The sequence below is a fragment of the Gymnogyps californianus genome, chromosome 1 (genome assembly GCF_018139145.2).
Source record: "Gymnogyps californianus isolate 813 chromosome 1, ASM1813914v2, whole genome shotgun sequence".
Classification (NCBI taxonomy): domain Eukaryota; kingdom Metazoa; phylum Chordata; class Aves; order Accipitriformes; family Cathartidae; genus Gymnogyps; species Gymnogyps californianus.
The window spans coordinates 177,885,906-177,898,712 of NC_059471.1; the positions used below are offsets into that span (position 1 = coordinate 177,885,906).

A 12,807-nucleotide genomic window follows, 5' to 3' on the forward strand; every position below is an offset into this window, starting at 1 on the left:
TGTACTACAGCTGAGAACAGAATTACGCTTAAAAATCTGAAAAACAAACAAGCTTGCGAGAATTCAAACACAGTGGGCAAGCTGCAGCTTTCTTTTACTGTTATTATTCAATTCAACTCTGCTTGATTAATTTTATGGAACCAAAATACACCAAGAAGGAAGGAGAGGAATATATTTCCATATAAAATGGGCAAAACTTTATGAAATTAAAGTTACAGAGCTTAAAATACGCCTTGGAGGTATCAACTCATTTATGTCATTTATTTTTGAGAAATCACTATGCTGGACAGTATAAGTTTAGTAAACATTTTGGAGGAATGAAATCAAACACACCTTTTTAAAAAAAGAAAGTGGTGCTCCAAAATAATTTATATGAGCAATTTTTTCATCTTTCTCTAGATCTAAATATTATTAAATTTTACTAAAGATAAGACCTGTACTTGTTCCACAAACAAAATCAATTAGCAGTAAAACTACATAGAAATATCATATTAGGACATACCATATCAGGACAGTAGAAAAATTGAGTCAAACCCTTCTGGTGTGGAATGGACATTATCTGTATCAAGTTCAACAACACACTAGGGAGTACTTCAGAAGTTTCTAAGAAGGACATGGTATTTTGAAGAAATACAGTCTCTTCAGTACAGTAAAAAGAACTGTTTATGTTAGAAATTCTTTTAAAAAGGACCAGCATGAATTTCAGAAGTTATGTTTTCATTTTTGCATTATTTTATCACTGAATATAATAGCTAGGGATTAGAATAAAAGTAGGTATTCCATAGTTCTCCTCTCTCTCAAAATGTGTATGTTTATAGTTGTAGACAAGAAGATAAACGCATCAGTGCAACTAGGGACCACAACTGAGGACTGAATTACTCTTAAAAGCAGACAGTCTTCTCAGAAGTCAGGTCTAAACTACCAATTACTACCTCTATGCCTGGTCAATAAGGTTACTCACCTTTTCTCACGTCACAGTCAGAGACAAACGTATGCCTTTAATCTCCCCATCACATAACATTATATGGGCAGGGAGAAACATGCTGTGCATCGGAGACGAGACTGAATCAGCACTGCATCCACAAGGCAGGTAACATCCAAACCATGGTACTGCTCCAAAAGAAAGTGAAGCGACTTTCTGCACTGTGCCTCGCAGCCAAAGGGGGAATGCTAAGCTGCTTTTAGGCTAATGGTGGCCTTCTGAACGCTGACTTTTTGAGGAAATTGAAAGGGTCTGTGTGATTTTGATAGCCCTTGGAGCTTGTTTTGGGAACACTGCTGTGTCACATCAGAGCCGCCGACACAGCAGGGGCAGCCGCGCCGCACTGCAGCGTCAGCGTGCAATTCCCCGTTGCTTGTCCCAGCAAGAGCTTTCCCATCTGCTTTCGTACTCCCAGAAGTTCAGGCGCTCTGTTGTCAAGGCCTGCCCCCAACACACTCCTAACAGCCTCTTAATACCTCTCTAGTCCCCCTCATGATAAAGGAAAACAGCAAGGATTAGGCCTATTCCTGGTCTTTCTTTGTCTGGGAGAGGGGAAATGAAAACAAAAAATACCTAACTCTTCTTACAAAAGTACTATATAGTCAGCTAGCCAATTAGACTAACTTCAGCATCACATAATTGTTCGGGGGTTTTTTAATAGGAAAGATGATAGATGCATAAAGTAAAAAAAGATCAACAAAAAGTATACCCTACATGGCAAGTTTAGCCAGGTCCATGTATCTTATTGCCGCTCTTGAAATACAGAGCATAAATCTACTGTTTGCAAACATGCAGATCTTTCCTCCACCCAGACCGGCTTGTAAGGCACATACTCAAGGTAATACTACTGACAGGAGTCTGTACAGAGATTTTAAAGAAACAGGAATCTAGCTATGTATCCCTATTGGAAGAACATTTCTTCATAAGTAATATCTATGTATGCACACGTGTATACACTGTAAATATTTAGCTCAACTACTTTTTTCCACGGTGCACGAGTAGCAAACGCAGCAGCAGTCCGCTGCAGCTCATCATTAACAAAAGAAAGTCAAGTTTTTACAATGTGAAATCTTGTGAAAGACTTCACAGCACTCTGGCGTAGTTATCTCCAAAAAAGCAGCAGGATCCAGTATCACCATAGAACTGCTTTGGAAAGCAAGTGGGAAATGCATTACTCATCTAATCTCTGGGTGGTTTTTAGGTAGACAAAACTTGGCCAGACGATGCAGGTTGGGCCTTTAATCAAGACCTTGCTTTTATGCTTCATGAACAAGACATCCTAGAGCACTGGCTCAGTACTGACTCAGAAGAAAAACTGTCACCTACAAGAATTAGCTTAAGAAAGAGCTTTTTTCAGTGTCTAGATTTTCAGGGAAGTCTAGCCACATCTGACTGCGTTCAGTGCATGGAAAAAGAAGAAAGCACTACACTGATTTTGTGTAACTGCACACTACTTCTCTGAGGTGCCAAAACCAAATAAAACTGGAACAGACTGTTACATTACTGAACATTTAGTAGTTCTTCTAACAGTCTAGATATTTCAGAATACTCTGCAATATTCTACTAGCCAGAGAGTACACAAATTACAGTCCACTGAAGTCTGAAGTGATGACCTATTTCTAGTCCTTTACTGTTGCCAATGGGAAGATGCCACAAGGCAAGAATGAAGGGCAGTACAAAAAGCAAATGGATATTCCTTCTCTCCGCATGATGCCTCCTTCCCTACTAAATCTCTGGACTCTTAAGTAAGGGCTAATCACTAGTTTATGTCATATATTCAGTCTAGTACTGGCAGCAGGAACAGAGTGGTAAGGCACACAACTGTGTTTTACTGCAGTGATGCTGGAACATCACTGAGCAATAATTTCTGTGTGACACTGTGCCTGAATCTCAAACATCTCCGGTGACCGTTTGTAGTGAAATGTACCTCAGTACTGCCAATTCTTGCAAGCCCCTGCTCAAATATGGCTATAAATACGCTAGCAAACAGAAAAGCCAGTAGTATCAGGAATTCTTTTCACACTGCCTTTGACATCACCGTGTTTTACTGATGCAATGTTCCTAGGTATCTCAAGAATCAAAAAGTTTGAAATGTTCCACTATTTTCCTCTCATTTTACACTTTCACTACCAACATATTGGATGTCCTGATTTCAAAATGGGGACAATTCCATTGCCTCAATTCGTAAAGAAGGCATTACCTAACCAGCACTATATGTGTTAATTATTAACTCTGATCACAGTAAAACACAAAATGTTGTATAAATTCCAGAAATGCTCGACAGAACTCTGATCTTCTATTCTGTGTGAAAAGCATCATGCAGAAAAAGAGTCTGTTCTAGCAGACTACAAGAAAAGAAAGATATTGGAAAAATGATATAACAGTACAAGTCAGGCCAAAAAAAATTACTGAAGCTTGAAGGTGCCTTCCACCACAAATTAAATACAGCACAAGGGTCAGTTATGAAAAAAGGAGAGACGGGGCATTAGGGAGAAACAGAAGAAAAACCCCTCATTCATTAGAGAAAGAGGAAAGAGATTATTTATCTCCAAAGTGTTAAATTGAACTTGCTGCAAAATTGATCAGACCTCTCCAGACTCGGAAATACCCTATGGCAATTATTGATCAAGAGCAGTGAATGTGCTACAGAACATGTTTATGTGCCATACAAAAAAAAAAGGGGGGAGGGGAAAAGAACTAAAGTGTGTTTAAAACATATTTAACCTCGAAACACACTCAACTGCTGAGTTAATGATTGCATGAGTTATTGTAGCACTGTGTATGAGGATAGATTATCTGCAGGAAAACATACCTGGCTAGATTGAATGCATCATCGATCAAGCCTGCTCGATTACTGACAGAGATAACCTGTGAGGGGCAAGCACAAAAATTGAACCATTCAGGGTGATGAAACAGTGAAGGTTCACCTATCAAAGCAGATTCTAGGGATGAGAAGAGGAGCTTACCTCATGGTTCCTTGTTAGCTGATTAATTAGCAGCTTCCAGTTCCTAATATCATAATTAACTCTAAAGTAGCCAGTCTGGTTGATGTTCCCCAGCAACCAACTTGCTTCTTCCAAAGCAGGAATTCTGTGGTGTTCTGGAAACAAAGAACAAGATGGGAAACGGACTTGGTTTAAAATTTAAAAATTCTAAAGACATATCTGCTAAATTCTCTCCTTCTTTAAATATCCATGAAGGTAGTAAAATTAATTCAAATACAAACAAAAACATTGTGTTTGATTAATAATTTCCTTTATCTGTTCTTATGTGGAGAGACACTAGCTGACATTCCTATGGGGACCTTTTATCCACACAGAACTCCAAGGGCGGTTTTTTTCTGGCAAATAGTATTTATATAAGAGGTGCCCATTTTAAGTGTGGTACGCTGATTCTGGCCATGCTAAAATAGCTTTCTACAACCATAACTCCACTAATTCAATGGATGTGCTACAGAGAGAAGACTAAACCTGTGATTAAAAAAAAAATAAACTCTTAAGTGTTTCTGCACGTAGTCCATGAAGCTTTTATATTGGATTTCAAATTAAAGTATTTGTACAGCTTCTAGCTACTAACTACTGAGAGGCTCCCCTTTAGAGCTAGACCAATTAACCTTATATCAATTAACCTGTTCTTCCTCTTTCCCCTCTTTTTAAGTAATCACTTTGGGGCTTGTCCTGGTTTCGGCTGGGACAGAGTTAACTCTCTTCTTAGGAGCTGGTACAGTGCTGTGGTTTGGATTTAGGGTGAGAATGATGTTGATAACACTCTGATGTTTTAGTTGTTGCTAAGCAGCGCTTATCTTAAGCCAAGGACTTTTCAGTTTCCCATGCTCTGCCAGCAAGCAGGTGTGCAAGAAGCTGGGAGGGAGCAGAGCCGGGGCAGCTGACCTGAACTAGCCAAAGGGGTATTCCATACCATTGAACGTCATGCCCAGCACATAAACAGGGGGGAGTTGGCTGGGAGGTGCGGATCGTGGCTCTGGCATCGGTCAGCAGGTGATGAGCAATTGCATTGTGCATCACTGGGTTTTTTTCTCCCCCCCCTTCCTTTTTTTGTTATATTCCTTTTCATTACTATTATTATTATTATTATATTTCATTATTACTATTGTTATATTGTACTTTAGTTGTTAGACTGTTCTTATCTCAACCCATGAGTTTTACTTTTTTTTCCTTTCCTCCTCCTCACCCCACTGCGAGGGGGAGGGGGAAGCGGCTGCGTGGTGCTTAGTTGCTGGCTGGGGTTAAACCACAACAGGGCTGAAAGTCTAAATTTATTCCATTATTTGTACAGTCAGGCAGTCCACAACTATTTGCAGGACTAGGGATTTCAACAACAAAAACGGTCTGAACTCACAACACACACTTCTTTTACTATGGAAAGAATCATCATGGAATGAAGCCTCAGACTTCAATGTCTCTTGAAGAAGCCTTCAATCTAGTAAATTATTCTGACAAAACTGATCATGAACCAGAAATCAGTAAAAATTCAGCAACAGTTTTTCTACTATAATAAAGTTAGTTTGTACACTGTTGACAAAAGGAACAGTCTTCTCATGCATTTTTAAAAATAAAAAAGAAATACATAAAATTTGTTTTAAACGTAATTCCATCAGGGAGTTGTTTGGTGTGCTTGATTTCCCTGAAAGTAACGAATGGGAAAAAAAGTTAACAATATGGTCTTAACAATTCACACATACTATCTAGTACCTACACTTACTAAAGGAATTGATTTGTTTCAGCCTGTCTTATAAAAAAGTAATTTCTGAGGAAATAATAGATGACTAGGACTACAGATAAAAGTTATGCTTCTCCCTTGACTAAATACCTCTAGCAAACACACAAATAACTGTCATTTTAAGGTGCAAAAAATACAAAGAGCAGCAAGACACCAATCCTAAAAACACCTAATTATATGTTTAACTTTAAATTCATGCAGTTGCATAATGCACACGAATTCAGATAAAAAGCTGCAGGATTAAAAAAGAAAGTTGTCTTCTCACCTAGGTAGTTACGACATCATTAAAATCTCATAAAAATACAATTCTTAGAAATATTAAGCCCACAATAACTCAGTTGTTGCCTATTCAATTCAATTGTTATTGCTCTTTTAGGGTTTGTCTAACTGACTTGCACCAGTTGAATTTAATTATTCTATCATCTAAACAATTGAGGAACAAAAATACAGACCCCTGGTTTTAGTTAAAATATTGATTACATCCATTTAGTTATCTGTGATGAAGCACCAAGCAGACACATTCTTTAGGAGCCAACGTACCCTGCAGAAATGGGACTGAGAAAACCAGAATTAAGTCCAACAACTCTGTGGGCTTCCCAGGCATTCATACCATCAAAGCACCTAAGCTGCTTTTGCCACACAATCTGATTTGGAACAATGTTTTAACACGAGGTGTCCTTCCTTCCACAGGGGTCTGTTAAACACTGGGCTATATAGCTCAGTCCTAAGCAAACTCTCTTAGACTGCTACACTGAAGTTGCTCCTCTGTTTAAATCCTTTTTTCACTGGACCTGAAGTCAGAATCACCCAGTTGCTCCAGCCTACTTACGGAAGACTTGAATCCTGGTTCCTGTGTAAATCACTTTATCTTATACATTAAGAAAAACATTACTGTAGAAATACGGTAAAAGATTGTAACAATTTACAGCATAGTGATAAACGCACTTTCTAAGTACAGATTTGGATCAAATACCTGCTGTAAAACAGGGAGAGAAGGAATATGAATCTGGATCTACTCCATCCTATTTAGTTTACCCAGTGTAGTGCTGTGAATACAGCCTGTCACCCTCAAAATCTCAGCTACGTTCCATATCAACCTAGTGGGTTTCTTAAGAGCAACAGCAAAAATACCCACTTCTGTATCTAGGAGAGACTGCTGAGGGAAACGACAACTTTTAGAGTTTCTCTGGGTCTTCAGGGGTGCACTGCCATGTGGGGTCAGGAGCAGGCTGCTCATGCCTGGCAGAAAATCCTACCACCTTAACACAGTACTGCTTTCCGCCCATGCTTTTCTGTTGCAAATTAACCATTAAATGCTACCATCCCTGAAAGTAGCTACTTGTAACTGGTTAATCCCTGCACCTCTATGATACCTAAAAGCGCACCAAATGGGCTGTGAGCACGCATTAATCAATATCCAGGTAATTGTGCTGGTTTTGGCTGGGATAGAGTTAATTTTCTTCATAGTAGCTAGTATGGGGCTGTGTTTTAGATTTGTGCTGAAACAGTGCATTGATGATACACTGATGTTTTCGTTACTGCTAAGCAGTGCTTACACAGAGTCAAGGCCTTTGCTGCTCCTCACACCACCCCACCAGCGAGCAGGCTGGGGGTGCACAAGAAGTTGGGAGGGGACACAGCTGGGACGGCTGACCCCAACTGACCAAAGGGGTATTCCAGACCATATGACGTCATACTCAGCATATAAAGCTGGGGGAAGAAGAAGGAAGGGGGGGATGTTCGGAGTGATGGCGTTTGTCTTCCCAAGTAACCGCTACGTGTGACAGAGCCCTGCTTTCCTGGACATGGCTGAACACCTGCCTGCCGATGGGAAGCGGTGAATGAATTCCTTGTTTTGCTTTGCTTGCACGCGCAACTTTTGCTTTGCCTATTAAACTGTCTTTATCTCAACCCACGAGTTTTCTTACTTTTACCCTTCCGATTCTCTCCCCCATCCCACCGGGGGTGGAGTGAGCGAGGGGCTGTGTGGGGCTTAGTTGATGGCTGGGGTTAAACCACGACAGTAAATAAATACATTAAATGGAAATTTTCAAAATCAGATGTAACAAAATAACTACATACATTTTTTCTTGTTTGAGTATTTGTATTAAATCTTGATCTCCAAAGTGAGGAAATTACTTATGCTTTAATAGAGTACTGAATGATACTTGCCAGTCAAATATGACAAGATCAAAATAACCTATTTCACAAGTAACAGCTGTGCAACACCTCCAACACATATTGCTTTAATGGAGAACAGTATCTTTTCAAAGCTCGATGGCATTATTGCTGTTTTGGTCAGTTTAAATTCAACCATAACCCCCTGCTATTATTTCTCGATAAGACCACTCATGTGTTGACCTTCTCCTGAAATACAGGACAGGAATCTTTCACGCCTTTCCAGCTCATATAAGCAGGTGGTTATTTTAAGGGACTGCCTGACGCATGTGCTTCACATAGTTCTATATAATTTATTGGAATTTGATGTTTGAGTCTGTTGATTCTCATGCCTTCCTAAAAAAAGAAATTCTTTCTTTTGGTGATTACAGCACTGAAAACTTCTATACACCTGGGCAATTTCTCCACTTACCACAAACACATTTATTAGTTTCCTGTTAAAAGTATTATAGTTAGGGAAAAGGTAGTCATTCAGTGTTAAACCCTATATTAAACCATTCATGACTTTCTAAACAACAACAAAGATTTCATCTGGGAAGAAATCTATCTTTGATGGTTTTAGTTCACCTCTTAAAATTCAATCTAAAATATATATACAGTTGTATTTGAGATTAAAGGGAAATTTTTTTAATCTTCTTCCATCAGAAAGTGTTTTTCCATGGTCATGTTTTGTCTGGATGCCTCAGAAAATAACACTGCTCTGAAACTTCCAGTTTCGCCACATATATATAGGAGACATTTAGGAGGAAATGGTTAAATTTTATGACATTTGTTTTAAAGTAAGAAAATCAGTTAGGGTCTGATTCTCATTTTCTCTGCTCTGGAAGTGTGAGAGAGCCCTCCAGCTGGAGCTAACTGCACGCGGCTTGAAGTTCTGAGCTCTCCCAGTTCTCGAGCAACTTCAACTCCATCAAAACCAGCAGGAACGATGGAAGCCTGCTCCTCCGCACGGCAACATGAGCACCTTGTGAGGCAGGTCTGGGCAAAGGGCACCCCTCTGCAAGACACTACTCCGATGCCGACAACAGCATGGGCTAAACACAGTTCTACTACCGTTTCAAGTGTTCAGACTCACAGTTGTTATTTTAACTCTTCATTTTATACAACCCCTAGCATACTAGGAAAATGGTTTATGCTGGTAGAATCCCTACTGGGAGAACTAACTCCATTTTCCTGCAAAAATAACTGCACAAGACTAGCACAATTTCGTGCCAACAACAGTAAGTGAAATTTTTCTGACAAAGAAAATGTTCCATGAGGAATTTCATCACAATCACAATATCTTGGGAAAAGATACCGACTTTAACTAAATTCTGCAAATCTTTTTGCAAGAACTTTTCATACAGGGTGAAGGCAAACCAGAAGAAAAAGTTCTTTCCATTTCACTTGCCACGTTGCCATAGCTCCATGTTGAAAAAACAATATTTTGGTATAGTGAACAACACAATAAATGGAGCACATCAGTAAATATGATCATGTTCTGTCTCACATACTCTTTCCTCAGACTACCCTTCCATCCATTAACATTCCTATATGATGGAACTGCTAATGTCTAAGGTGATACACAACGTAAGCAGCAGCCTTCTGTTAGGATCTTTGCTCAGCTGTTGGGATAAGGGGAGTGATTCTGCCTCACTGTCAAAATCACGCCAGGATTGCAGGTCTTGTATCCCTGGTCCTCACTATGGCTGGCTAAAGTTGTAAAGCAGGACCTATATATTTATTTTACTTCACCGTGCTTCCCGTCCTCCTGCTTTTGAAAGATAAAAGAGTGGAGTCTGGAAGCAACACAGGTCAAGCTCAGCAGCTGAGCCTCAGAAAGGAAAAGAAAGGGTATTTTTCTAGTGTTGCACTAATGCTCTATTCCCCAGTGGGCAGCCAGCAAACCCCAGCTCAGAAGCAGCTGTCTTCTACGAACACTTCATGGAGAAGAATCAGACTGCCAAGGGGCTTACAGTTAAAGTAGAGATTATCTAGTAGGAGGTGGCATAATACAGTAAGCTGGGACTTGCTGTTTGGAAGGCAATTGCCCTGTTGAACTTTCTTTCCCCCACCTCATGGCAATCCCGTGGAGATACTAAGAGGAATCTAAATGAGAGTCACTTTACCAGAGGCAGAGGCCCATCAGAGGAATATTTCCCTGGGACATAACAAATCAGTCAAGGTACAGGAGGTGGGGATGGAAAGAGCAGCGAGGCAGACTGTAAAGCTGCATCAGTCAGTTCAGCAGTACTTGCTGAGTTGCATGGAGATGTTTACTACCTGGAGCCTGAGTGCCAGAACAATCACACGCAGGGAACGGCAAGTATGCCTTTGTGCAAAGCCTCACTCACCTGTTTGAAATGGATGCTAGCTAAACCTCCTCACTTGAGGTTAAGGTCACTTCGCCTGGATTTGCAGAAACACAACAGGTGAGCCTGTGCTTCCATGCTTAGTATGCCTTCAGCAGCAATCGCCAACACCTTCCCGCAAGCTCTGCTAAGCAGTCGTCTTGTGGGGACAGGCTGAGTTCAAAGCTGGTCCTTGACTTTTTACCCACTACTGATTTTGGGCTGATCCCAAAACACTGAGGACATTATGTTCATACATCATTACAGCAACCACAAAAGAGGCAACTTATCCAGGAGAAACAGAAACAAGCCCTGGATCTATGACAGAGCAGAAGTTTGTAACACCAATGACTTCCACAGTGCCAGTGAAATCTATCATTCAGCAGACCTGCAAGACTATAGCACAAAGAGCATTGCAGCCATCTTAGTGTGATGTCTCTGACCTCTGCGTGGATAGGAAGGCTAATCATGAGATGTCTCCTTTGTGACTGGTTTAGTTTTCAGAGGTTTAATAGCTGTCACTCGCCTGAAGCAGAACGGCCTCATCCATGGCTATGGGGAGTGAACAGGGAAAAAGGTGGTGGTGACATATCTGTGCAGCACTCTGAGAACAGAAGAGACAGCTCCATTTCACACGCCCAGATAAACTGAGCTAGTAAAAGGGTCATCTGATGGCTGGTATATGAACTGATGAGTAGAGAAATGGTTACGTAAATGCTATGGCTCACTGGGTAAGGAGAAGAAAGACTGGCAGAAGCACTTGCAAAATGAAACCCTTCCAAAACTGTGACTACATACTTTCCACAAACAGGTATGAAGAGCTACATTGAATATGAAACATCTTGGGAGATTATGCACTTTGTCAGACAAGTTGCCAAGGCCTGGCACTGTCCTCTCTACAGGATTTGTTGCAGAGGACAACGAATTACATCTCAAAAAGACACTGCATAGTTGTAATTTCCAGTGTGTCCCTTCACCTTGGTGTTGTGAAGAGTGGACAGAACGAGCTCTGTTGCCAGCAGTTGGGATGATCTGCAACTAGCTGAACTAATCCTGCTCAGCATATTGAACAATCAGCGGTCTGCATGCCTCACTAGCTCTAGTATGTAACCATAAACGGCCAGGATAAGTAGAGAGCAGCAACCCAAGCATCCTACATTCAGTGGCTCTCACAAGACTGGACAGCAGCCTCTTATCCCTCGCTCATGAAAATGCCAGTTGGCATCCTACAATATCTTGATGAGGTCACAGACACGGTAGCAAAGAGGATGCAAAAATGAGTAATCCTCTCCCTTGCCCTTCTGGATGTACATGAAGGAAGAGACTCTTCCATCAGCAAATAACCATCCCTGGTGAACTCTAGTGCAAGGCAGGGGGTGTACTCCCCTGGGAAATTGTTATTTAAACTACCACAAAAAAGGAGTATTTCTTGATGGCAATATATGTAGCTATTTCAAAACTGCCGTGGTTTCATTTCTCTCAGATAACACACAGACCACGTTAATTCTATTGACAAATTTAAGTGATATGCCAAGATATCATAATGGTAGTCATTAACTTGGACTCTCTTCATTATTGGCAGCTGAAATGAGGTATGTGATCAGTATTATATGAGAGACAACAGACAGCTGTTGTCTCCTAGATAGGTCATCATCTCCTATCCACTCTTCAGGTTACACTTGAAGCTTCTTTAGCACAGCAGTTCAGTCAACAAGAAGGAAATGCCTGCTCCTTCCTAAAGAGAGCATGGAAACCATCCTCATAAACAGCATTTCCTCCAAATTTGATCTGAGTATCCTCATTCAATTACACTCAGTTGAAGAACAATGTGACCACTCCCAATCTTCCAAATATTCTCTGGAGTAGTTTGTTTCACCTCCAGCTTGCAGAGTTGTTCCCAGACTACTCACTGAGACAACACTGAAACTGTGTCCTCTGCACAACAGAAAGTCTTCAGGATTCTTCCCATCCACAAGAATCAGTCCTGGAAACCGTCCTTTCCAGTCTCAGAATCCCTCCCACATCCTCATGAAACAAACATACCAGCTGCAGAAAATCTCCAGGAGTATCACAAAATCATCTATACCAGCCCCAATACATAACAGTACATACAATGAATCATACATTGAGTATATCCAGGGATGTTCTTACTGACTTTTTTATGTTGAGGAATTCTCCAGCTGAGCTAGACAACAATAAGTAGAAGCAAGAGGACATCCTTGCTGTAGTCATAAGTTTAGAGTCTCATTTTCAATGACGGACAGCAAGTGAGTGAGTAAGTAATGAGGAAGGACAAGGATAATGACAATAGATCACAGTGGCATTGACTCGCTACACAGGAAACTGATGACTCAGAAAGGTTCCTCTTTAATTTCTATATAGCAGCCACCCCAAAATCATTGCTCACACTGGCCATCATTAATTTGTTGATTTCTTGAAGGCATTCCGATAGGAGCAGTAGATCTTAAAAGAGTGGGTAGTGGTTTTATGGACTTGTTCCTCCACAGCACTCTGCAAGTAAAAGGCAATGAGGAAGCAACTGTGCAGATAATAGTGATATACTGAACTTTCGAGGCA

General features: G+C 40.6%; 1 protein-coding gene across 1 annotated transcript in view; it reads right to left on the reverse strand.

Moving 5' to 3' along the window:
- Positions 1 to 12,807, reverse strand: part of TRHDE (thyrotropin releasing hormone degrading enzyme) — a 217,990-nt gene that overhangs the window by 39,391 nt on the left and 165,792 nt on the right. The window contains exons 11-12 of the mRNA XM_050904731.1: positions 3,949 to 4,082; positions 3,795 to 3,850 (exon numbers count right to left, since the gene is read on the reverse strand). Coding sequence (XP_050760688.1) covers positions 3,795 to 3,850; positions 3,949 to 4,082 — 190 coding nt within the window. The remainder of the gene's footprint in view (positions 1 to 3,794; positions 3,851 to 3,948; positions 4,083 to 12,807) is intronic.